Source organism: Aureococcus anophagefferens (assembly GCF_000186865.1).
Source record: "Aureococcus anophagefferens unplaced genomic scaffold AURANscaffold_7, whole genome shotgun sequence".
NCBI classification, from domain to species: Eukaryota; class Pelagophyceae; order Pelagomonadales; family Pelagomonadaceae; genus Aureococcus; species Aureococcus anophagefferens.
This window is the reverse complement of record NW_008705567.1, coordinates 1,779,809-1,803,056: the sequence shown is the minus strand read 5'-3', so window position 1 is coordinate 1,803,056 and position 23,248 is coordinate 1,779,809. Positions and strand designations below refer to the sequence as shown.

At 71.3% G+C, this 23,248-nt stretch overlaps 10 protein-coding genes across 10 annotated transcripts in view; 5 read left to right on the top strand and 5 right to left on the bottom strand.

The window, feature by feature from the left end:
* Positions 1 to 1,892, top strand: part of AURANDRAFT_63657 (hypothetical protein) — a gene marked incomplete at both ends in the record, with an annotated part of 4,673 nt that extends 2,781 nt beyond the window's left edge. The window contains 3 exons of the mRNA XM_009038012.1: positions 212 to 954; positions 1,431 to 1,718; positions 1,767 to 1,892. Coding sequence (XP_009036260.1) covers positions 212 to 954; positions 1,431 to 1,718; positions 1,767 to 1,892 — 1,157 coding nt within the window. The remainder of the gene's footprint in view (positions 1 to 211; positions 955 to 1,430; positions 1,719 to 1,766) is intronic.
* A 1,669-nt stretch (positions 1,893 to 3,561) lies between these two features.
* Positions 3,562 to 4,598, bottom strand: AURANDRAFT_63656 (hypothetical protein; the record flags this gene model as incomplete). Its single annotated transcript, XM_009037929.1, has 2 exons — positions 3,562 to 3,909; positions 3,972 to 4,598. 2 exons carry the CDS (start codon positions 4,596 to 4,598, stop codon positions 3,562 to 3,564), a joined length of 975 nt encoding a protein of 324 aa, XP_009036177.1.
* A 1,379-nt stretch (positions 4,599 to 5,977) lies between these two features.
* Positions 5,978 to 6,808, bottom strand: AURANDRAFT_71504 (hypothetical protein; the record flags this gene model as incomplete). Its single annotated transcript, XM_009037928.1, has 2 exons — positions 5,978 to 6,445; positions 6,783 to 6,808. Coding segments are annotated over 2 exons (494 nt in total), but the record flags the coding sequence as incomplete, so codon positions are not given.
* A 262-nt stretch (positions 6,809 to 7,070) lies between these two features.
* On the bottom strand, positions 7,071 to 9,312 carry AURANDRAFT_71503 (expressed protein; the record flags this gene model as incomplete). The annotated part of the gene is made up of 1 exon (XM_009037927.1): positions 7,071 to 9,312. A coding segment is annotated over one exon (2,240 nt), but the record flags the coding sequence as incomplete, so codon positions are not given.
* Positions 9,313 to 9,385: 73 nt separating this feature from the next.
* On the top strand, positions 9,386 to 11,012 carry AURANDRAFT_37329 (hypothetical protein; the record flags this gene model as incomplete). The annotated part of the gene is made up of 2 exons (XM_009038013.1): positions 9,386 to 9,666; positions 9,728 to 11,012. The coding sequence occupies 2 exons, from the start codon at positions 9,444 to 9,446 to the stop codon at positions 10,978 to 10,980; spliced, it is 1,476 nt and encodes a 491-aa protein (XP_009036261.1).
* A 994-nt stretch (positions 11,013 to 12,006) lies between these two features.
* AURANDRAFT_4572 (hypothetical protein) lies at positions 12,007 to 12,756 on the top strand (the record flags this gene model as incomplete). Its single annotated transcript, XM_009037737.1, has 1 exon — positions 12,007 to 12,756. A coding segment is annotated over one exon (750 nt), but the record flags the coding sequence as incomplete, so codon positions are not given.
* Positions 12,757 to 13,173: 417 nt separating this feature from the next.
* On the top strand, positions 13,174 to 15,794 carry AURANDRAFT_25101 (hypothetical protein; the record flags this gene model as incomplete). The annotated part of the gene is made up of 5 exons (XM_009038014.1): positions 13,174 to 13,821; positions 13,978 to 14,145; positions 14,236 to 15,147; positions 15,348 to 15,446; positions 15,588 to 15,794. 5 exons carry the CDS (start codon positions 13,174 to 13,176, stop codon positions 15,792 to 15,794), a joined length of 2,034 nt encoding a protein of 677 aa, XP_009036262.1.
* Positions 15,795 to 15,923: 129 nt separating this feature from the next.
* Positions 15,924 to 19,387, top strand: AURANDRAFT_37323 (hypothetical protein; the record flags this gene model as incomplete). The annotated part of the gene is made up of 3 exons (XM_009038015.1): positions 15,924 to 16,046; positions 16,120 to 17,205; positions 17,408 to 19,387. The coding sequence occupies 3 exons, from the start codon at positions 15,966 to 15,968 to the stop codon at positions 19,310 to 19,312; spliced, it is 3,072 nt and encodes a 1,023-aa protein (XP_009036263.1).
* Positions 19,388 to 19,582: 195 nt separating this feature from the next.
* On the bottom strand, positions 19,583 to 21,132 carry AURANDRAFT_53467 (hypothetical protein; the record flags this gene model as incomplete). The annotated part of the gene is made up of 1 exon (XM_009037926.1): positions 19,583 to 21,132. The coding sequence occupies one exon, from the start codon at positions 21,100 to 21,102 to the stop codon at positions 19,696 to 19,698; it is 1,407 nt and encodes a 468-aa protein (XP_009036174.1).
* A 1,370-nt stretch (positions 21,133 to 22,502) lies between these two features.
* Positions 22,503 to 22,928, bottom strand: AURANDRAFT_16122 (hypothetical protein; the record flags this gene model as incomplete). The annotated part of the gene is made up of 1 exon (XM_009037925.1): positions 22,503 to 22,928. A coding segment is annotated over one exon (426 nt), but the record flags the coding sequence as incomplete, so codon positions are not given.
* Between the last annotated feature and the right edge of the window lie 320 nt (positions 22,929 to 23,248).

The window sequence follows — 23,248 nt, the reverse complement described above, 5'->3', positions numbered from 1 at the left end:
CGATCTCACAAAACGAGCGAAGCCTGAGGGAGGTGATCTCAGATCAAGCCGAGCGTCCGAGGGCGCCGATCCGCCGTCCGAGGGTCCGAGGGCGTCGGCCGAGGGGGCGGCGCCCTCGTCCCGAGGGCGCCGAGGGCGCCGAGGGCGCCACTGACCCCCCTCAACGTGGAAGCTGTAACTTGTTGTACTTCAAGTTGACATTCAACAACAGCGGTCGGGGCTGCCTTCCACGCGATGGACGCCGCTAAAGTCGAGCAAGCCATGGAGGAAACCGGCCTCCAGCTCCAGGTCAAGTGCCACGAGTCCTGGGACAAGTTCTGCGACGTCGTCGAAGCCAAGGGCACGTACGGCCCGAAAGCGGCGGAGTTCCTGCGGCGCATCGTCGTCGACGCGCCCGTCGTCCTCGGCTTCGCGTTCGTCTGCTGCGCCGTCTTTTTCGTCAACGTGGTCGCGCCGGGCACGAACGTCTTCGTCGCGTGCCCGCCGTTCCGCATGGCGAGCCCGCTGAACCCGCTGACCTACCTGCGGCTGCTGACGCACACCGTCGGCCACACCGGCTACGACCACCTCAAGGGCAACATGGTGAACCTGCTCCTCGTCGGGCCGGCGTCGGAGAAGGAGTTCGGCTCCATGAACCTGCTCAAAATCTTCCTCTACGTCGCCGTGAGCTCGGCCGTCGCGCACATGGCCCTCGGCCCCGCGAACGGCTACCAGCTCGGCGCGTCGGGCGTCGTCTTCGCGTTGATCCTGCTCAACAGTTTACTCTCCGCCCACAGCGGCGTCGTGCCGCTGACCTTCCTCCTCACCGCGGGCCTCTGGGTCTCCGACGAGGTCTTCCGCTTCTTCTTCGCGCGGGACCAGGTCTCGCACGTGGCCCACCTCTCGGGCGCGGTCGTCGGCACGCTCGCGGGCTACGCCATCCACGCGGACCGCGCCAAGCTGCGGGCCGCCCAGGTCGCGAAGTCGTGGCTCGCGCGCGCGCGCGCGAAGCGGCCGCGGTTCAAGCTGTGGTAACTGGCCGCTACAGCCCCGTGGCGATCATGGCGAGCCAGGCCCGCGCGGCGAAGTCCGGCACGCCCGGGTGGGCGAAGTGGACGTCGACGCGCGCGCACGCCTGGGGCGTCGCGCGCGGGTAGCTCTGCGGCGGCTCCGGCATGCCGCGGCGCGCGAAGGCGCGCCTGAGCTGGGGCACGAGCGCGCTCTGGTAGATGCCGTCGACGGACTCGACCGCGGCGCCGAGGTAGTCGTCGTGGCGCGGGTCGAGGCGGGGGACCTTGGACACGACCTCGTCGCGCCGCGCGTAGGAGAGGAGCACGTCGACCTCGTCGAGCGGGATGCCGCACGGCGCGTCGACGGCCCTGTCGCGCACGGCCCCGAAGTGGTACTTGTAGCACAGCCGCAGCGTCGCGTCGGGGCCCGCGAACTCGTAGAAGCCGCCGTCGGCCGTGCACGTCGCCGGCCGCTGGAAGGGCGGCCGCGCGCCGCCGTGGAGCGCCTTCGGGTACCACGCCGGCACGTCGTCGCGCGCGAAGCCCGTGCAGTGGCCCGGCCGGCCCGAGGCGTCGGGCTGGCGCACGTCGGCGATGGGCCGCCAGTCGGGCTCCTCGCCGGGGTCCTCGAGCCGCGTGCGCACCGCGCCGCCCGTGAGCTTCGATTCCGCGGCGCAGCCGACGGCGATGAAGGGCTGGCCCATGAAGCTCAGCCCCAGAAACACGACGGTGACGGGGTCGCCGCGCGGCCGCCGCCGCTCCGCGCGCCGCGCGTAGGCCGCGGCGACGGCCGCCGGGTCGCTCACGTCGGGCATGGCGCAGCGGCCCGCGGCCTCGCTCAGCAGCGTCCAGTGCCAGCGCCAGATCGGCGGCCGCTTCTCGCAGGCCGGGGCGACGTGGTAGCGCGCGCGCAGGATCCAGCAGTCGTAGCCGTAGGGCGCCGCGGCGTCGTCGCCGCGGTAGAGGAAGACGCCCTCCTCGGCGATCGCGCCCTTCGTGACGTTGCACGTCGGCAGGTCCGCTCGCCGCCGCGCGGCGAGCGCGTCGACCTCGGAGGCGCCCGGCGCGACGGCGCGCCCCTCGAGGAGCTTGGCGAGCACGGCGCTCGCGCGCGCGCCGACGTGCGACGCGCCCTCGTCGGCGACGAATTTCACGGCCTCGTCGATCGCCGCGCGGCCGGCGGACGCGTGGCTCAGGTTGTACATTTGCTCGATGGCGAGCAGCTCGGCCGACGGCGCGAGCACCGGCGGCGGCTTCTTGCGCTTCCCGGGGTTCGGCCGCCGCTTGGCCGCGCCGGGCTGGGGCGGCGGCCGCCCGAAGGCGTCGGCCTCGGCGGGGCCCGGCCGCCCGGCGCCGCGCTTCTTCCTCTGGCCGCCCGCGCTCCGCTTCGGCGGCGCGGGCTCGCCGAGGAGCGCCAGCGCGCACAGCAGCGCGGCGACGCGCCTCATCGTCGGGCTGCCTCCATTATCTAAGTTTAAAAATTCAAACCCGTTATTGAACGCTTCTTGAACCAGCTTCCTAAAATCAAGTGATGGAGGCCGGCCTTCCCGCCTTCGACGGCTCTGAACAAGCAGCCCAAAATCAAGTGATGGAGGCCCGCCTTCGCTCCTTCGAGCGGCTCAAGGCCCGCGACGAGGGCTTCAGGGCCTTTCTTCGCAGCCGTCGCGCGCAGAAGGCCGCCGAGCCCGCGGCGCCCGCCGTCGAGGAGGACACGAAAGAGGCGACGGAGGTGCTGGACCCCGACATGGTCGCCTGCGTGGCCGACGCGCAGCGGCGCCGGCGGCTCGCCGCCGTGCGCGTCCGCGCCGCGCCGCCGCCGTCCGCGGACGCGCCCGCGGACTCGCGGCGGAGCGTCGCCGTCGAGCAGCTCGGCCACGTCGCGCTCTCCTACGTCGGCTGGTCGACGCTGGGCCGCCTCCGCGTCGCCGGCGCGTTGGCGGTCTTCGGCGAGGCCGCGGCGCGCGAGCTGCGGCGGCGGACGTCGACGTACGACTTCGAAGCCCGCGGCTGGAGCCGGGAGGGCTGGGAGGGCTGGGGCTGGGGGCGCCTCGCTCTCGAGGCGTCGCGCCGCGACCGCTACGCGCGGGCGTTGCGATTGCGAGTAGATTCCAGTGGCGCGGACCAGCGCATCGAGACGAACGCGCTCTGCAACTGCGCCAAGGCGGGCGACGTCGCCGGCGTGCGCGACTGCCTCGAGGGCGACGTACCTCACGCTCGCCGCGGAGCGCGACCGCGTCCGCGTCGTCCACCTGCTCTGCCTCCTCGGCGGCCACGCGCCCGAGGACGGCGCGGTCGCGCGCGACGACGCGCTCGCCGCCGCGGCGAACCGGGGCCACGCGGGCGTCGTCGAGTACCTCGCGCTCGCCGGCGGCTGCTCGCTCGGGACGATGCGGCACATGACGCGGAGCCCGCTGCGCGTCGCGCGCCTCTTCGGCCACGCGGCCCTCGAGCGGAGCATGGTCCGCCTCAGTGCGTGCGGCGTGGACGCGCCGGACGTCGGGCCCGAGGGGGACCTGGCGAAGATCGCGAAGCGCCTCGAAGACGCGAAGAAGCCGAAGGTGAGCATCGGGTTTTAAGGCGCGTGGGACGCGTTCGCGGGCCGGGGCGGCGCGTAGCGCGAGTCGCGGAACTGGGCGTCGGTCTGGAAGATGGACACCTCGTTCACGGCGAAGTGGAGGTGCGCGAAGTAGTCGTCGTTGTCGAACTGGGACTCGAGGAACGCCTCGCACGTCGCCGCGCGGTCCGCGCAGGTCGACGCGCCCCAGACGTTGCCCGCCCAGTCGCCGCAGAACGCCAGGTTGAAGATGATCTTCTGGTTTTTGAAGGCGTCGCCGCAGCCCGTGTCGTCGGCCAGGGAGAAGTGGGCCACGGGCAGGCGCCAGTCCGCCGTGTCGATTTCGTCGCGCGAGAAGTCGGGCAGCTCCGGAACCAGACCTTGATGGCCTGCGCCCCGCCCCGGGGCGCAAACTCGGTCGCGTAGACGCCGCCGCCGAGGTCGTTGAAGCCCGCGCCCATGCCGCCCTCGGCGCCGACGATGCCGCAGCCCGTGCCGGCGTTGCAGTCGCCGTTCCACGTCTCGTTGCCCGCGTAGGGCGGCGCCGCGTAGGCGCTCTTGAACTTGCGGCTGCAGCCCGGCCCCGCGTGGAGCGTCGTCGCGGAGACCCGGCTCAGGTGGACGCCCTCGAGGACGTCGATCTCGCCGCCCGCCGGCCACGCGGCGGGCGTGCCCGCGGTGGCCGGATCCGTCTGGTTGCACATCCAGAACGCGGGCCACGCGCCGCAGCCCACGGGCATGGCCTCGATGTCGAGGACCGTGAGGCCGCCGGCGATGCTGTGCCGGCCCTCGATGCGCACGGACGGCAGCCGCGCGGACGCGGTCTTCGGTCGTCCCGCGCCCATGAAGAAGGTGCCGTCGTCCGCGACGTCGACGAGGCCCGCCGCCATGGCGTCGCCGCGGTCAAGGTAGTCGACCCAGCCGTGCGTCGGGTCGTCGGCGGAAAAGAAGTCGAAGTGTTCCAGGAAGTCCGCGCCGCGGTAGCGCGCGCGGATCGAGAGCGAGGCGGAGGCCGTGTGGAGTAGGGCGATGGCGAGGAGCGTAGTGGCGGCCATGTTGGTGCGTGCGTGTCGCTCACGGTGGAGGAGGTTGCTTTCGAATTGCTACCATCCGAACACCATCCGAAGCTGCCCGCCTCGACCAATCAGGATCGCCGTCAATTTCTTCTTCAGGGTCGGCTCGGGCAGCCGTTCATTCCAGTCCGCCACGACTGGAGCAGCGGCATGGACGAGGACCAGGGCCCCGAGGAGGTGCCGCGGAGCCCGACCTCGACCATGGAGCGCGTGGACTTGACGGGCAGCAAGGGCTGCATCTGCGCCGATGAGGGCCCCGAAGAAGTGCCCTCGTCGAAACCCCGGCGCCCCAGCGCGGCGGACGCGGACCCCGAAGAGGACACCCCCGGGAAGGCGGTCGCGTGGTACGACAACGACGGGTCCCAGTCCTTCACGGAGCGCACCCGGCGCGAGAGCGGCGTCGTCTGGAGCCGCTCCGTCTCGGACATCGCCGGCGACGAGGACGAGGACGAGCCGGAGACGCTGCCCCGGCCCGGCGCGGGGGACGAGGCCGCGGCGCCGGCGCGGAAGCCGCCGAAGCGGAGCGCCTCGATCCTCGCGCCGCACGACTTCGAGCCGACCTACTTTTACCTGCCGGACTACTGCGACAACTGCGGCGGCGTCATCATCGGCAACGGCTTCCGGTGCCGCGGCGCGTGCGGCTTCAAGATCCACCGGGGCCTCGGCAAGGGCACGGAGAACTGCCACGCGGACGTCCTCCTGACGCTCTGCGAGAAGCGCGAGGGCCACGAACACTCGTGGGACACGGGCGACCTCGCGAAGCAGATCGCGCGCAACACGCACCAGGCCGTCAAGCGCGTCGCCCCGCGTCCCGTTTCTCTCCCGCGCCGCGACCCGCCGCGTTTCCCAGGGACACGGTCGTCGCCGCGACCATCGACGAGCAGAAGGACTGGGGCAAGTTCGACCGGCTCGCGGCCTGGGCCGAGTTCGTCCGCGAGAACTGGCAGGACGACCGCGTCGTCGTCCTCGTCGCGCAGGCCGAGCTCGCGCTCACGTTCGTCGCGTACGCCCTCGGCTACCTGCTCGTGCGCGCGCTGCGCGTCACGCGGTCGCACAAGGCGTCCGTCTACCTCGACCTCGCCGAGTTCTCCGGCGCCATCGCGGCGCTCGCGTTCCTCGCCATCTGCGCGCTGCTCCTCTTCGCCGTCGAGTTCGCCGCGGGTCTGGGGCTGCGCTACAGTGCCTGGGTCCACGTCTTCGTCGACGAGATGATCCACGTCAAGCTCGTCGACATCGGCGTCGACGTCGCCGCGTCGTGCCGCGAGGTCCGCAAGGCGGCGAAGAAGCTCGCGTCCGGCTCCGCGCTCGGCGCGGCCGTCGCCGGCGCGCACTACCTCTACGTCCTCAACAAGATCGCCCTCTAAGGGACGTTGGTTCTTAGGCCGGCGCCTCTCGTAGGCGCCCGGGGGTCGCGGCGGCGGGCTTCGCGCGCGCGCGTCGCTCGGCGGGCTTAGGCGAACTTGCAGTAGGCGCCGGCGGCCGTGAGCGAGAGCATGAGGAGCTCGGGCACGTAGTGCATCGGGTACTTGACCTTCATCTTCTCCTGGAAGAGGCCGAACTTCGCGTTCCACGGGTAGAGGCAGCCGCACGCGAACGACACGGCGAAGGCGACCGTGAGCGCCTCCTCCGTCGGGAGCTTGGTCATGCAGTAGACCATCGCGAGGTAGCCGCAGGAACCGCCGCGGAGGAAGAACTCCGCGGTCGGCGTGAGCGGCGCCGCGAAGTGGTCGTCGTTGAGCTTCTTGGGCAGGAACATCATCTGGACGCTGTACATGAGCATCGAGCCCATGAAGACTTTGAGGTACATGTCCGGAGAGATCATCGTGCGACTGCGACGCGGGGAGACGGGGTGAGGCGCGCGGCGCGATGCCGGCGCGATAATCGCGGCGGGGGGCCGTTCGCCGCCGCGCCTCGCGCGGCCGGCCCGGGTCACCGGGCCGCGGCGCCCCGACGCGACGGCGACGCCCTCCGAGCGCGAGCGCCCGCCGCCCCGAGCGACGATGAGGCGAACGCGTGCGACGCGCCGCTTCGGCGGGTCACGGAAGCGAGCGAAGGGAGAAGGCGTCCGAGGCGACGAACGTTCGCAGACCGGTCGGAGGCGGCTCGTTGGGTGCCGAGGAACGGGACGGGAGTGTTTTTGCGCATGGGCGGCGCGCGGCGACGCACCGGGTGATGAGGGCGGTGAGTTTTTTCTGCGAATCCTTCCACGGACTTCCACGGGACCCACCACGGACTTCGGCGCGCCCTCGCTTCGCTCCGGACGCTTCGGCGCGCCCTCGCTTCGCTCAGGGCGCTCTCGCGGAACCCGCGGCGCCGTCGCCGGGGGTTTTTGGGACACGGAGGCGGGTGCCACGGGACCCGTCCGCGGCCCGGGCGCTCGGTCCAGGCTGGCAGTGGCTGTGGCCGGCGCTCGGACGCGAGACGCGAGCCCCCGACGTCTGCACACAGCCCTCTGCACGAAAGCGCCTTAGAGCGCGAGGCTCCCCCCGTCGTCGTCCGCGCCCGAGGCCCGGAGCTCCTTGGACCGGGCGATGGCGAGCTTGATGGCGAGCTTGAGGTCCGCCGGGGGCTTGACCTTGGCGAGCTCGCGCGGGTTCGCGGCGTCGAAGGGCCGGACGCGGCTCTCGGGCTCGACCATGTCGAACTGGGTCTCCCCAAAGTAGAGGACCGTGCACTTGCGCGCGTGGGCGCCGTCGCCGCCCGCGCCCGGCGGGAACGCGTCCATGATCTCGTCGACGGTCTGGAGGCAGACCTCGCCGGGCCACCACGGGTACGCGCCCGACTTGGCCCAGACGAGCATGCCGAGCTTCTGGCAGGACACGCCCCCCGCCGCCGCGTCGTCGCCGCCGTCGCCGTCGCCGGCGGGCGGCGCCCCCACGGCCGCGTCGCCCGTCGCGAGGCGGACCGCGTGGTCCGCGAGGCGGATCCACTCGGACGTGCCGTCGTCGTAGTCGCACCAGTGCTTGTCGTCGCGGTCGCGGTACTTGGCGAGGACGCCCCGGAACCACTCGTCCTCGCCGTCCCAGTAGACCTCGACGGCCCGGCCGAGCGCGGCCTCCCGGGCGGGGACCGCGCCGCCGGCGACGTCCGCGGCCGCGGCCGCGGGCGCGCGCGACCGCTCGGCGCGCCAGGCCGCCGCCGCGGCGCGCGCGTCGGGCCCGCCGGGTGCCGACGAGGAAGTCGCGAGGACCGCGGCCCACTTGGTCTCGAAGGCGGACGCGAAGACCTGCGCGCAGTGGAGGATCGTCTCGAGGTCCGGGCCGGATCGCCGCGCGGTGCCGCCGTCGGCGCGCCAGGACGGCGGCGGCGTCTTGGCGCAGAGGGCGAGGACCGTGGCGTGGACGGCGCGCACGTCCGCGGCGAAGTGGCCCGCGTCGACGTACGCGCGGCGCGCGAGGCGGTCGCGGCACCGCTGGAGCGTCGACCCGCCGGGCAGGTCGCGGCACTTGGCGACGTGGCGCGGCAGGAGCGTGCGCAGGTGCGGGTCCATGTGGAGCAGGGGCTCGGCGACGTCGAGGGACACGAGCCAGGAGAGCACGGCGTCGCAGGTAGCGGGGCCGACGCCCGCGGCCGACGGCGCGGCCCGCGCGGCGTCGACCGCGCGCCACTTGGCCTTGCGGGGGCCCGACGCGTCGAGCCACTGGAGGCTCAGGTCGCCGTCGAAGAGGGCGAGGTGCCGGTGGCTCGCGCCGCGCTTCGCCTGCGCGATGACCGACGCCGCCTCGTAGCCGCCGCCGCCCCGGACCTCGAGCCGCGCGGGCAGCGCGCCGAACGTGGCCTTGGCCGCGGCCTGGAGCAGGGCCATGCGCGCCAGGGCCTCGTCCGCCGGCGCGTCGGCCTCGCGCGCCTCCTTGGCCTCGCGCGCCTTCTTCGCCTTCTCCTCCTTCGCCTTCCGCTTCGCCTCCTCGGCCGCGGCCTCGGCCTCGGCCCGGCGCTTGGCCTCGGCGGCCTCGGCCTCGGCTTTGGCCTTGGCCTGGCGCTTGGCCTCGGCGGCCTTGGCCTCGGCTTCCGCCTTCGCCTTCGCCCTCGCTTCCGCCTTGGCCTTGGCCTCGGCCTTCTTCTTCGCGTCCGCGGCGGCCTTGACCGCGGGGTCGACCTTCTTCTTCTTGACGAACTTGGAGGGAGGGGGGCCCGCCGAGAGCATCTCGACCTCCCGGTGGCCGCGCTTCTTCGAGGGCGACGGTTCCGGCGCTTCCGCCGCCGCGGGCGCCGGCGCCGGCGCGGGCGCCTTGGGCGCGGGGCTGTCCGGCAGGGGCGCGACGTCGCGCGGCGGCGACGCGTCGAGCCCCAGGGCCGCGCGCGCGCGGCGGAACGCGCGGTCGTCCGCCGCCGCGCCGACGTAGTCGTCCAGCACGTCGCAGATCGGCGCGTCGAGGCGCTCGAAGTCGACCGTGAACTCGTCGTTGGGCCGCATGGGCGCGTCGCCGAAGATGAGCACGAGCACGCGCCGCAGGCCCTCGGCGTTGAGCTCCGTGACGCGCGCGGCGAGCTGCTGCCGCTTGTCGTAGCCCCAGGGCCCGCCGGCGTCGCTGCTCGAGACGACGGACATTTTTTACGGCGCGTGGTTTAGGGGTTTCAGGAGAGTGGTCTAGAGGTGATTTATGGGGGTTGTTGTGTCGCACGGCGCGCGGGCCCGTGGAGCGCGCCGCTGTTCGACGGCGCCGACGGCCGTCGGCGTCTCGGTCCCGCAATTCTCGCCTCAACACAGCGTCGCGCCAAACCTTGCCGCCCATCTTGCCGCAAGCCGCGCGGCGCATCTCAGCTGCGGCGCCTTCGTGCTGGCCGCCTGAAGAAGGAGCCGCCTCTGACGGCCCGGGAAGCCCAAGGATGCTCAACCTGAGCAAGGCCCTCTCCTCCGCGACGGCGCGGCGGACGTCGTCGTCCCGCTGGGCCCGCGCCTTCTCCGAGACGTCGGAGTCGGTCAAGGCCGCCGCCCCCAGCGCCGTGGCGTCGTCGTCGGACGCGCCCGCGGCGTCCTTCGACACGATGACGCCCCGGGCGATCGTCGACGAGCTGGACAAGCACATCGTCGGCCAGAGCGCGGCGAAGCGTGCGGCGACCGCGTCCCCCTTCTGCGCGCGCGCGCGCGGCGCTCGACATTGAACGCTTAGGCGCGGTCGCGATCGCGCTGCGGAATCGGTGGCGGCGGCAGCTCCTCGGCGAGGAGCTCAAGGCGGAGATCGTGCCGAAGAACATCCTCATGATCGGCCCCACGGGCTGCGGCAAGACGGAGATCGCGCGGCGCCTGTCCAAACTCGCGCAGGCGCCGTTCATCAAGGTCGAGGCGACGAAATTCACGGAGGTGGGCTTCCACGGCCGCGACGTGGACCAGATCATCCGCGACCTCGTCGAGGCGTCCATCACGCTGACGCGCAAGAAGAAGGCCGAGCAGTTCCGCGAGGAGGCGCGGCGCCTCGTCGAGGGCCGCATCCTCGACACGCTCACGGGGCTCAACGCGGCGCAGGCGACGCAGTCGTCCTTCCGCGAGATGCTGCGCAAGGGCGTGCTCGACGACCGCCAGATCGACGTGGACCTGCCGGCGGCGCAGCCGGGCGCGCAGCCGCCCGGCGGCGTCATCCAGCTCGACCAGAACAACCCCATCTCGATCAACGACTTCCTCGGCCGGTTCAACGCGCTCGCGCAGCAGGGCAAGGGCCGATCCGAGCGCAAGCGCATGTCCATCCGCGAGGCGCGGCCCCTCATCGAGGAGCAGGAGCTCGACAAGCTCCTCGAGGGCGTCGACATCCACAAGGAGGCCGTCGCGGCCGTCGAGGAGAGCGGCATCGTCTTCATCGACGAGATCGACAAGATCGTCAACGCGTCCGACTACCGCGGCGCGGACGCGTCGGCCGAGGGCGTGCAGCGCGATTTGCTGCCCTTGATCGAGGGCTCGACGATCTCGACGAAGTACGGCAACGTCGACACGGACTACATCCTCTTCATCGCGTCCGGCGCGTTCCACCAGGCGAAGCCGAGCGATTTGCTCGCGGAGCTCCAGGGCCGGCTGCCCATCCGTGTGGAGCTGGACGCTTTGACGGAGGCGGACATGCACCGCATCCTCACGGAGCCGGAGACGAATTTGATCGCCCAGCAGCGCGCGCTCTTAGCGACGGAGAACGTCATGCTCGAGTTCACGGACTGCGCGATCCGCGAGATCGCGCGCGTCGCGTCGCTCGCGAACCGCACCATCGAGAACATCGGCGCGCGGCGCCTCCACACGTGCATCGAGCGCATCATCGACGACATCTCCTTCAACGCCTGCGACTACAAGCCCGGCGACCTCGTCACCGTGGACAAGGCCTACGTCGAGGGCAAGGTCGACGACCTCCTCATCCAGTCGGACCTGTCCAAGTACATCCTCTAGGGCCGCGTCCCCGCTAAAACTACTACGCCGTCGGACGCCCGTTAGCCTACTTGAAGTCGACGGTCTTCTTCGCCTCGTCCGTCAGCTTCTCGACGAGGCCCATGAAGCCCGTGAGCGGGTTCTTGGGCTTGTACTTGGCGAGCAGCCGGTCGACGTCGTCGGACATGCCCACGAAGTCCGTCTCCTTCTTGCAGAGCGCGAAGTCGTCGAAGCCGAGGGAGAAGGCCATCTCGAGCGCGTCGAGCGCGGCGACGGTCTCGCCGATCTTCGCCTTGCAGCACGCGATGTTGTAGTGCGCGGTCTGCTGCTGGAGCACGGACGGGAACTCGACGCGCTCGAGGTCGCGGAGCACGGGCGCGCCGCCGACGGGCGACGCCTTGGCGCTCACGCGGCGCACGTCGTAGTCGTCGCCCGGCAGCTTGAGCGCCTGCTCGAAGAGGTCCGCCGCCTTGGCGTACTCGCCGATGGTGCACTGCTCGAGGGCCCAGGCCTCGGCCTCGACGTAGGACGTCGGCTGCGGCGCGGGCGGCGGCGGCGGCTTCGGCTTCGCCGCGGGCGGCGGCGGTGGGGCCTCGGCGACGGGCGGCGGCGGCGGCGGCGGCGGCGCGGGCGGCGCGGGCGGCGGCGGCGGCGGCTTCGCGGCGCCCTCCTCGGCGAATCGTCGCACGCTTCGGAGCTGCGACGCCTGCGGCGCCACGAGCGCGCTAGCGACGGAGAATAGGGCCACAAATCGCAGGATTTGACAGCTCATAATGAGGCCAGCTCGCTCAACGCCGGCTTCTTGAGCTCATGAGGCAATTCTCAGAAGCGATGATGAGTGCTCGCCTCGGACGCCCATTCGCGCGGCATTTCCGCCGCGCGCGCGCGCTCTCGAGCCATGCGGCGCCCGCACTGGTCGTCGCTGCGCGCCACCACACCAAACACGCGAACTACGCGGCCGTCGCCGCCGCGGCGGCCGCCGCCGCGGGCGTCACGACCACGGCCCTCTGCGAGTCGCACCCCGAGACCTTCAGCGGCCAGTGGTGCGCGTCGGTGACGGAGTTCGGCGCCGACGGCGCGGTGACGACGACGAACGTGAACAAGTACGCCGCGCACCTCGCCAAGGAGGGCTGCGCGGGCGTCTTCGTCAACGGGACGTCGGGCGAGTCGATGTCGCTGAGCGTCGAGGAGCGCGAGCGGCTCGCGGCGGCCTGGAAGCGCGCCGGCGACCTGCACGGCCTGAAGATCGTCGTCCACGTCGGCTGCGACTCGACGGTCGACGCGGCGCGGCTCGCGGCGCACGCGGAGCGGCTGGGGTGCGCGGGCGTCTCCGCGATGGCGCCGCGCTTCTTCAAGTGCGGCGGCGCGGCCCAGCTCGCGGAGTACTGCGCGTTTATCGCGGGCGCCGCGCCGCGCACGCCCTTCCTCTACTACCACTTCCCCATGGCCACGGGCGTGGCGACGAAGCCGTCGGAGTTCTTCGCGGCGGCGAAGCCGCTCATCCCGACGCTCGCGGGCATGAAGTTCAGCGACGGCAACATGTGGGAGTACGGCGACTGCTGCGACGCCGATCCGTCGGGCGCCCTCGCCTTCATGCCGGGCTTCGAGGCCCAGACGCTCGCGTACCTGCCGTACCACCCGCGCGAGACGTTCGGCGCGATCTCGCTGTCCTTCAGCGTGCTCGCGCCCCTCCACGCGCGCATCGCCGACAAGTTCTACGGCGGCGACGCCGCGGACGCCCACCACCTCCAGGCGGCGAGCCGCAAGTTCTTCCGCGCGGTGACGCCCTACGGCTGGACCCAGTCCGTCAAGCTCGCGCTCGCGGAGAAGGGCATCTTCGACTCGCCGGCCTGCCGCGCGCCGTCGAAGAACCTCACGGCGCAGCAGCAGGCCGAGCTCAAGGCCATCTTCGCGAACCTCGCCGCCGAGGACCCGCGGAGCTTCGGCGGGCTCCTGCCCTGAGGGCGGCGACCCCCGGCGGCGATGGTAAACACGAACCTCGGAGATGGATACGGCGCGCAACCCTAGCGGCCCGAGGCTGGGCTGCCTTCGAGCGGCGCAACGACGATGAAGCCCGGCATCCGCAAGACGATGGCGCCGAAGCCGGCGGCCCGCGGCGGCGCCGGCGCGCGCGGCAAGGCCGCGGCGAGCGGCGCCAAGGGCCGGGGCGCCGGCGCCGGCGCGAGCGGCAGCGGCGGCGGCGACGCCGGGCGCATGGTCCAGGTGCGCGTCATCGAGGACGGCTTCGACCTGACGCCGCTGCCCCTGCTATTGAGCACGCGGGCCGAGACGCCGTCGCTCGCCGTCGCCCAGGCCGAGGAGCTGGCGAGCAGCGTCGACTCGCCGAGCGAGGGCAGCGAGGCGTCCGAGGGCGACCCGGAGGCGTCGCTCGAGGACAGCGAGGACGAGTTCGAGGACGAGAACGCCAAGCCGGAGAACGTGCCCGTCGTCATGCAGCTCCACGAGTCGGCCACGGAGACGCTGCTCCACATCAGCGGCTTCTGCGTCGCCACGGACTTCTCGGGCAAGGCCAAGGTCGAGGAGCGGAACGCGGCCTACGACGCGATGGTCGCGGGCCGCGCGTCGAGCGACCGCTACGTCATCCGCCACGCCCAGACCCTGAACCACGCCCAGAAGGACGCCGAGGTCATGGTGCAGCCGCCGACGACGACGTCCGTCGGCTGCGAGTCGAGCGTCTGGGACATCTACGACGCGAACGAGGCGCAGTCGCGCGCGTTGGCGGACCAGGCCGAGGAGGACGAGACCGTGGGCGCGGCGGGCGCGTCGTCGGGCCGCGGCAAGAAGAGCGGCGGCACGCAGCTGTCGTCGCTCATCAACGCGGAGATGACGAAGACCGTGTCCGTCGCGCTCGCGGCGCCCGACTTCCTCCTCGACGTCTCCGAGGCCAGGGTCGCCAAGCCGCCGCCGAAGCCCCTGACGCTCTTCGCCAAGGACAAGGCCGCGGCGGCCGCGCCGCCGCCGCCGCCGCCGCCGCCGCCGAAGCACCTGAGCGGCGAGGAGCAGGTGCTTTTGGCGCAGCACGCGGTCAAGGTGCTCGAGTCGCGCGAGCTCGCGGCGTCGCTCGCGACGATGGAGCGCTGCGTGCAGCAGAACCTGTTCCACCACAAGCAGCTCCAGTACCGGGACCACCTGAGCGCGACGGAGGGCGCCGGCGGCGCGGCCCTCGTCGAGGAGGCGCTCGAGGAGGCCGAGGAGGAGGAGGAGAACGCCGCGCTCTTCGGCGAGGAGCCCGAGCCCGCGGAGGCCGCGGGCGAGGAGGGCGGCGAGGGCGAGGCCGTCGCCGCGGAGCCGGCGGAGGCGGCCAAGGCCGAGGAGGTCGTCGAGGGCGACCACGACGAGGGCGCGCCGGGCGCGTCGCTCGAGATGCTCTGGGCGTGGAACGCGCCGATGACGCGCGGCCGCTGCGTGACGGCCATGTCCTGGAACACGGTCAACGAGGACGTGCTCGCCGTGGGCTACGGCGGCTTCTCCTACGCGGCGCCCAAGGGCGGCCTCGTGCTGTTCTGGTCGTTGCGGAACCCCGTCTACCCCGAGCGCGTGCTCTCGCTCCCGTCGGGCTGCACGGCCGTCGACTTCTCGAAGAACACGCCCCACCTCCTCGCCGTGGGCATGCACGACGGCACGGTGGCCATCTTCAACGTGCGCCGCGAGGAGCAGGGCGTGCTCGCGACGCCCGTGCTCGACAGCGAGCACACGCCGGGCAAGCACATGGACCCCGTCTGGCAGGTCCAGTGGGTCGACAAGGGCACGGAGCGCGGCGAGAGCCTCGTGTCCATCTCCACGGACGGCCGCGTCGTCGAGTGGTCCATGAAGAAGGGCCTCGAGGAGTCGACGCTCATGGTCCTCAAGCGCGTCGGCGACTCCGAGGGCGTCATCTCCCGGCAGGCGAGCGGCCTCTGCTTCGACTTCCCCCACGACGACGCGGCCATCTACCTGGCGGGCACGGAGGACGGCCTGCTCCACCGCTGCTCCTGCTCCTACAACGAGCAGTACCTCGAGACGTACGCGGGCCACACGGGGCCCGTCTACCGCATCCGCTGCTCGCCCTTCTGGGCGCCCGCGTTCCTGTCCTGCTCCGCGGACTGGACCGTGAAGCTCTGGAGCCAGAAGGACGCGGCGCCGGCCCACTCCTTCCACTCCGTGGACCTCAGCGACGTCGTCCACGACGTCGCGTGCAGGGCAGCAAAAGAGAGTGAAATTCCCAACTTCAAAGGCTCCGATCTCGGCCGTTTTCCACTCGTTTCGGCTGATTTTTGGACGAGCGATCATCTCTCGGAACGGTCTCGAAGCGTGGATGTTTTTTCCGGAACGCGCGCGCGCGGAACACTCACGTTGAAGCGACGTTGAATCACCCTTTTGCTGCCCAGGTCGCGTGGAGCCCGCACCGGTCGACGATCTTCGCGTCCGTCGCGGGCGACGGCCGCATCGAGATCTGGGACCTGGACCAGTCGACGCTGGACCCCGTGGTGCGCCAGTTCACGGCGGCGCCGGCGGACGGCGACCTGCCGCTCGAGGTCGCCGCGGAGGAGGCCGCGGACGGCGCCGCGGACGGCGCGGCCGCCGCGGCGGACGGCGGCGACGACGGCGACGCGCCGCCGTCGACGGAGTCCAAGGCCGGCTCCACGGCCGTGCTCTTCGCGAAGAACGCGCCCGTCCTCGTCGTCGGCGACGCCACGGGCAACGTCACCTGCTACTGCATCAAGGGCATGGCGAAGAACGGGCCCCAGACCCGCGCGCAGCAGTGCGACGCGCTCAGGCAGGCCATCTACCCCGAGGCCAAGACCGACGGCAAGCTCGACGCCGCCGCCAAGTGAGCGGATATTTGCCGGTAATGGCCGGAGTGGCGCGTTGTCGCCGACGCGATCGACGCGCGCATCACCGCTGCGAGGTCGAACTTGCGGTGAAGGTGCATGTCGCCGTGCTTTTGCGAAGACGGAAACGACCCGTCGGCAGCTGCAAAGCCACCGGCGCCGCGAGAACAGACCATGCTCCGCAGCGTGAGCGTCGCCGGGCGGCGCGCGCGCGGCCTGGCGCGCGCGACGCGCATCTTTAGCGCCGTGCCGAAGGTGCGTGCTCCATCGCGCGCGCGCGCCCGGTCCGAGCCATTTTAGCGACACACTGAACTCAAATCCCTCGCAGGAGGAGGGCTTCCTGAGCGGGACGTCGTCGACGTACGTGGACTCGCAGTACTACGCCTGGTCCGCGGACCCGTCGAGCGTCCACTCGTCCTGGGCGTCCTACTTCGAGTCCGGCGCGTTCGACATGCCCCCCGCCCTCGGCGGCGAGCGCTACGCCGCGGGCGGCGGCGGCGCCGCGGTGCCCGCGGGGTCGAAGGAGAGCTCGCTCCAGGGCGCGCGGGGCGCGGACACGGCGCGGGCCATGCACCTCATCGCCGCCTACCAGCGCCGGGGCCACGAGCGCGCGGACCTCGACCCGCTACGGCTCAAGGGCGATTTGGCGCCGCTCGCGGACCTGGACCCGGCGACCTACGGCTTCGAGCCGGGCGACTACGACCGCGAGCTGCGCCTGACGACGGCGACGGGGTCCGCCGTCGCGGGCCTGCTGGGCAACGCGGACGTCAACGACGACGGCATGACGACGTTGCGGGAGCTCGCGGACTTCCTCCAGGAGACGTACTGCGGCACTTTGGGCATCGAGGCGGAGCACATCACGGACCTGAACAAGCAGAACTGGCTCCGGAGCCGCCTCGAGACGCCCAAGGCGCCCCTGAGCCTCGAGGACCGGAAGCACGTGCTCGAGCGTTTGGCGTACGCCGAAAAGTTCGAGACGATCCTCGCGACCAAGTTCAACACGGCGAAGCGCTTCGGGTTGGAAGGGTGCGAGTCCATGATCCCCGGCATGAAGATCATGGTCGACGCCGCGACGCTCTGCGGCGTGTCCGACGTCATCATCGGCATGCCGCACCGCGGCCGGCTCAACGTGCTCTGCAACGTCGTCCGCAAGCCCATCGAGGTCATCTTCCGCGAGTTCATGGGCACGGCCCAGAGCGACGACGACGCCGGCGCCGGCGACTGGTCGTCCTCCGGCGACGTCAAGTACCACCTCGGGACGTCGTACGACCGCGCGTACCCCGACGGCCGCCGCGTCCAGGTCGAGCTCCTGCCGAACCCGTCGCACCTCGAGGCCGTGAACCCGTTGGTCATCGGCAAGGCGCGGGCGCGCATGGACATGAAGGGCGACCCCAACGGCGACACGGTGCTGCCCGTGATCATCGGGGCAGGACAAGAGAGCGACATTCCCAACTTCAAAGGCTCATATCTCGGTCGTTTTCCACTCGTTTCGGCTGATTCTTGGACGAGCGATCATCTCTCGGAACGGTCTCGACGCGTGGATGCTTTTTTTCCGGAACGCGCGCGCGCGGAACACTCACGTTGAAGCGACGTTGAATCACCCTCGTGCTGCCCAGGTGATCATCCACGGCGACGCGGCGTTCGCGGGGCAGGGCGTCGTCTACGAGACCATGCAGATGGTGAACCTCGAGGCCTACAAGACGGGCGGCACGATCCACGTCATCTGCAACAACCAGGTCGGCTTCACGTGCCTGCCGGAGCAGGGCCGGTCGACGATGTACAGCTCGGACCTCGGCAAGGCCTTCGGCTGCCCGATCTTCCACGTCAACGCGGACGACCCGGAGGCCGTGTGCCGGGTCTTCGAGACGGCCGTCGCCTGGCGCCACGAGTTCAAGACCGACGTCATCATCGACTTGATCGGCTACCGCAAGTTCGGCCACAACGAGATCGACGAGCCGACGTTCACGCAGCCGACCATGTACCAGGTCGTCAAGAAGCACCCGTCCGTGCTCACGAAGTACGTCGCCGACGTCCAGGTCACGGAGCCCAAGCTGAGCCCGGAGGACGTCGGCGCGATCGTCGGCTCCGTGGAGCAAGTGTACGCGGAGGCGTTCGACAACAAGGACGCGTTCAAGTGGGACCGCGACGTCTGGGGCCAGAACTGGCAGGAGATGGTGTCGCCGCTGAGCGTGGGCCACGGCGCCTTCGGCAAGACGGGCGTCGCGCTCGAGGACCTGCAGAAGGTCAACGCGGCGCTGTCGACGACGCCCGAGGGCTTCAGCCTGCACCGGCGGCTCAAGGGCATCCTCGCGAAGAAGGCCGAGGCCGTCGCCAGCGGCGAGGGCGTCGACTGGGCCCAGGGCGAGGCGCTGGCCTTCGGGACGCTCCTCGACGAGGGCACGCCCGTCCGCTTCACGGGGCAGGACGTCGAGCGCGGCACGTTCACGCACCGCCACGCGGTCGTCCACGACCAGAAGGACGGCGCGACGCACACGTTCCTCAACGCCATCGCGCCGGACCAGGCCGCGAAGCTCGACATCCACAACTCCTTCCTCTCGGAGTACGGCGTGCTCGGCTTCGAGTTGGGCTACTCGTTCGAGACGCCGGACGTGCTCTGCGTCTGGGAGGCCCAGTTCGGCGACTTCGTCAACGGCGCCCAGATCATCATCGACCAGTTCCTCAGCTCGGGCGAGGCCAAGTGGATGCGCCAGAGTGGCCTCGTGCTCCTGCTGCCCCACGGCTACCAGGGCCAGGGCCCGGAGCACTCGTCGTGCCGCGTCGAACGCTTCCTCCAGAACTCCGACGAGGACCCGGACGTCATCCCGCCGGACCTGCACACCATGGAGGGCCAGGTGCGCCAGGTTCAGCTCAACAACTGGCAGATCATCAACCCGACGACGCCCGCGAACTACTTCCACGCGCTCCGGCGCCAGCAGCACCGCGACTTCCGCAAGCCGCTCATCGTCGCCTCGACGAAGGCGCTCCTGCGCCACAAATTGGCCGTGTCCAACGTCGACGAGTTCCTCACGGGGTCGCGCTTCCGCCGCACGTACGGCGAGATGCACGACGACGAGGTCGTCGCCGACGCCGACGTGCGCCGCGTCGTGCTCTGCAGCGGCAAGATCTACTACGAGCTGCTCGAGGCGCGGCGGAAGGCCGAGGGGCCCTCCGACGTCGCCCTCGTGCGCGTCGAGCAGATCTCGCCCTTCCCCTTCGACCAGGTCGCCAACTACGCGACCAAGTACGCGAACGCGGAGCTCGTCTGGACCCAGGAGGAGCCCAAGAACCAGGGCGCCTGGTACTACGTCCGCGACCGCATCATGACGGCGACGCGCGTCCTCAACGGCGTCGAGCAGCGGCCGGGCTACTGCGGCCGCGCGACGATGGCGTCCACGGCCGAGGGCTACGGCGCCGTCCACGACGCGCAGCAGAAGGCCATCATCGACACGGCCCTCTCCGAGGACCTCTCCGCCTTCCCCTTCGGCCTCCTCTCCGAGAAGGAGATCGAGCGCGCCGCCTGAGCGCCGCGCGCCGCGCGCGGGCCGCGCGCGCGCTCCGCCGAACCCCCCGCCCTGTAATCAGAACTCTATGCTCTCTACTCCCCCAGGAGGGGGCCTTTCGGCGGGGCGCAGGGACTTGCGCAGGGGCGTCGGAGGTGGCGCGAGCCCGGCCCGGACCGTAGGCTTTTTTTTTTTCTCGGTGTTAAGCGGGAGCGGCGGTGCGACAGGGCGTGCGCGGACGACGCGCGCAGTAAGCGACGATGCCGCACGTAGGCTTGTTGTTTTTTCTCGGTGTTAAGCGGGAGCGGCGGTGCGACAGGGCGTGCGCGGACGACGCGCGCAGGGCTCGGTTCCCTTCTCGGCGGGGCGCGGTATGTGCAGAGAGGCGCCGACCCGGCCCGCGCCTAGGCGGCCTGGGCCTGGCTCTGCGTGTAGGCCTCGAGCATGTGGTTGCGGTAGGGCTGGCGCAGCTTGTGGAGAGCCCGGGCCTCGATCTGGCGCACGCGCTCGCGCGTGATGGAGAACACGGTGCCGATCTCCTCGAGCGTCCTCGCCTTGCCGTCGTCGAGGCCGAAGCGGAGGCGCACGACGTCGCACTCGCGGTCGCTGAGGGCCGTGCGCAGGAGGCCGTGGATGTCGCTCTGGAGCGACTTGGTCTCCGCGCGCTCGTCGGGCAAGGCGGCCGCGTCCGCGAGGTTGTCCGAGAGCTTGGCCTCGTTGCCCGCGCCGCCCGTGCCCGCGGACGAGCCCTTGCCCGAGACGCGGACCGTGGCGTCCATGGACATGGTCTGGCGCTCGCAGGAGCGGAGCCAGTCCATTTTGGTGGTGGCGAGGTCGAGCTTGCCCGCGAGCTCCTCGTCGGTGCACTCGCGGCCGAGCTCCGCGCCGAGGTCGCGCGTGACCTTCTTCATGGACTGGAGCTGGTCGTGGACGTGGACGGGGAGGCGGATCGTGCGGCTCTGGTCCGCGATGGCGCGCATGACGGCCTGCTTGATCCACCACGTCGCGTACGTCGAGAACTTGAAGCCCTTCTCGGGGTCGAACTTCTCGACGGCGCGCGTGAGGCCGAAGGTGCCCTCCTGGATGACGTCCTGGAAGTGGAGCCCCCGGTGCTGGTAGCGCTTGCTGATGGACACGACCAACCGCAAATTCGCGTTGATCATCGCGGCCTTGGCCTTGAGGCACTTCTTCCGCGCCTTCTCGAAGGACCCGTTCTCGCACGCGGCGCGGCTGATGCGCGCCGCGGCGCCCCACTCGAGCTCCGTGGGCTCGCGGCCCAGGGACGCCGTGAGGTTCGCCCGGATGCCCTCCCAGGTGCAGAGCCGCTGCACGCGCCGCGCGAGCGCCTTCTCCTCGTCCGAGCTCAGGAGCGCGGTCTGGCCCATGTTCCGGATCTGCCAGTGGAGGCCCTCGTCGCGGTCCTTGTACGACACGGCCCCCGCCACCTCCTTGGCCTTGGCCGCGCTGGGGGCGAACCACGCCGCGAGCTCCTCGTTGCTGAGCGGCGGCGCTTCAACCGACGTGCCGCGCGCGCCCAGGTGGGCCCCGTCGGCGGGCGACGGCGCCGCGGGGGCGGCGAACGTCTTCTCGATGGACTTGCGGTTCTTCGCGAGGTCCTTGAGCTGCTGCGCGTTGATGACCGGCGCCTTCTTCTCCATCGCTCGTCGGAGCGCGGAGGCGACCTCCGGGGCGCCCTCGATCGTCGAAAAAACGGAGGTGGGTGGCCGTCTGTGGGCCGTGGGGGTCATGGGGGACGGGGCGAACCCGTCGGCGGCCAGGGCCGCGCACAGGAGCGGTCGGAAGAGGCCCATTTTGCAGCCGGCGAGAGACTTCACCCCCGTGTGCTGGCCGGCAGGACGTATGAGCTTCAACTCTTGTTCGCCCATCGCCGGCGCCGGGCGCCTGCGGTGTGTGCGGTGTCGACCCCAGCCACAGACCCGACCCACGCGTCGCAGACGTCGCAGACGACCCAGCGACGTCGACGACCGGCGCGTGTCGCGTGGCGCCACCGGAGGCGTCACCGGCTGGTAAGAACGTCAGGACAGCTGGAATAACTAGGAGAAGCGCCGCGCTCTCCGGAGCTCCGAGGCGGGGAGAGCCGCCGACGCTCTTACAAAAAACTTGGCCGCGTCGCCCGCCGCTGCGCGCCGCATCCAAGCCCAGCACCGCCAGCCCGTCGCCGACGCGCTCAACGACGTGCACGAGCATCGCGCGAAAATCCGCGCTGTCGCGGCTAAACAGCCCGAAGATCCCCAAACCATGTCCACGGTCTACGGCCACATCGTCGAGCAGGAGCGGCAGCGGCAAGAAGCCATCGCGCGGGGCGAGCCGGACCCCTTCCAGGTCTACAAGGACCGCGCCGCCGCCGAGGCCGCCGCCGAGGCCGCGCGGGAGCCGAACCGCTTGGAGAAGCTCGAGGCGTGGATGGCGACGGACTGGGAGTTCGGGCCCTACTACTGGGACGAGCCCGACGAGGCGCCCGTGGGCCGCTGGCGCAAGGTCAAGCACTGGGCCTGGTGGGGCTCGGAGAAGACGCTGCGCGGCGCCGAGTTCGTCGGCGAGGTCGTCGCGAACGTCTTCGGCATGAACGACAGCCGCTTCCAGTACGTCATCGACGCGCAGCGCGAGGAGCAGCGCCGGGAGAAGCAGCGCCAGCTCGAGAACGCCCAGCGGCGCGAGCTCGCCGAGGCGGCCAAGGCCGAGGCCGAGGCCGAGGCCGACGCCGCGCGACGAACCGCGGGCGACGTCGAGGCGTAGAGCGCGCCGCGGTATTTTCTTTAATACGCACCGACGTGTGTACCATGCTGAGTTTCGGAGCCACGATCGCGGTTTTTAAATACACACCGAGTGGTTACATGTGAGTTTCGGAGCCGCGACCGCGCGACGTCGCCTGCGACCGCGCGACGTCGCCCGCGCGCTCACTCGTCCTTCGCGGCGCGGACGACGAGGTCGTCGTCGAGCGGCGCGTAGATGTCGGGCCCGTCGTCGAGCGCGATCTTGTAGGGCGCGACCTCCGTCGCGGGCCAGTCCTCCTCCGAGTACCAGAGCCCGACGACGGTCCCCGCCTGCAGTGCCAGTCGTCCTCGCCGACGCGCGCCGTCACGCGCTGGCCCTCGGCGAAGCGGAGCTCGGGCCGCGCGCCCGTCGCCGACGGCCGCGCGGCCCGCGCGTCGACGCCCGCGACGGCCTCGACCTCGGCGAGCGCCGTGCGCACGGCCGGCGGCGCCTGGACGAGCTCGACGAGCACGCCCTGGCCGCCGCCCTTGGGGTGGATGAACGCGATGTCGCAGTTCGCCGCGCCGCGGCGCACGGCGTTCTCCCCGCCGACGAAGTCGACGCCCCGCGCCTCCAGGTAGGCGACGGCCTCGGGCAGCTTGTCGACCCAGAGGCCGACGTGATGCAACGCCGGCGCCGCGGGGTTCGGCTTCGCGGACGCGTCCAGAGGCTGCATGAGGTCGATCTCGACGTTGAAGGGCCGCGGGCCGACGCTCAGCACGTCCTGGGCGACGTTGTCGACGGACGACGTGTGCTCGCCGAGCTTCGTGATGCCGAGCAGCTCGTGCCAGAGCCCGCCGAGCGCCTTCTTCGACGGCCCGCCGATGGCGATCTGCTGCACGCCGAGGACGCGGAACGGCCGCGATTCGTCGCTCAGCCGCCGCGGCGCGGCGCGGGAGGCGCGGCGCAGGAGAGATGAAAACATGGGCGTTTCTTGCTGCTGCTGCGAGGTACTGCCGCTCGACGACAGGCGCTGCTGCTCGAGCGGTGCGACGACGACGGCTGCTGCGAGGCGCTGCTGCTCGAGCGGTGCGACGACGGCTGCGACGACGGCTGCGGCGGTGCTGCGAGGGTGATCAAGGCGTCGACGCTGCGGCGAGACCCCGGGGTGGCAGGGACCTCGAGCTGAGCACGCGCTCGAGGCGGCTGCAATGCCGGTGCATGACGCGCGCTTGACGGCAA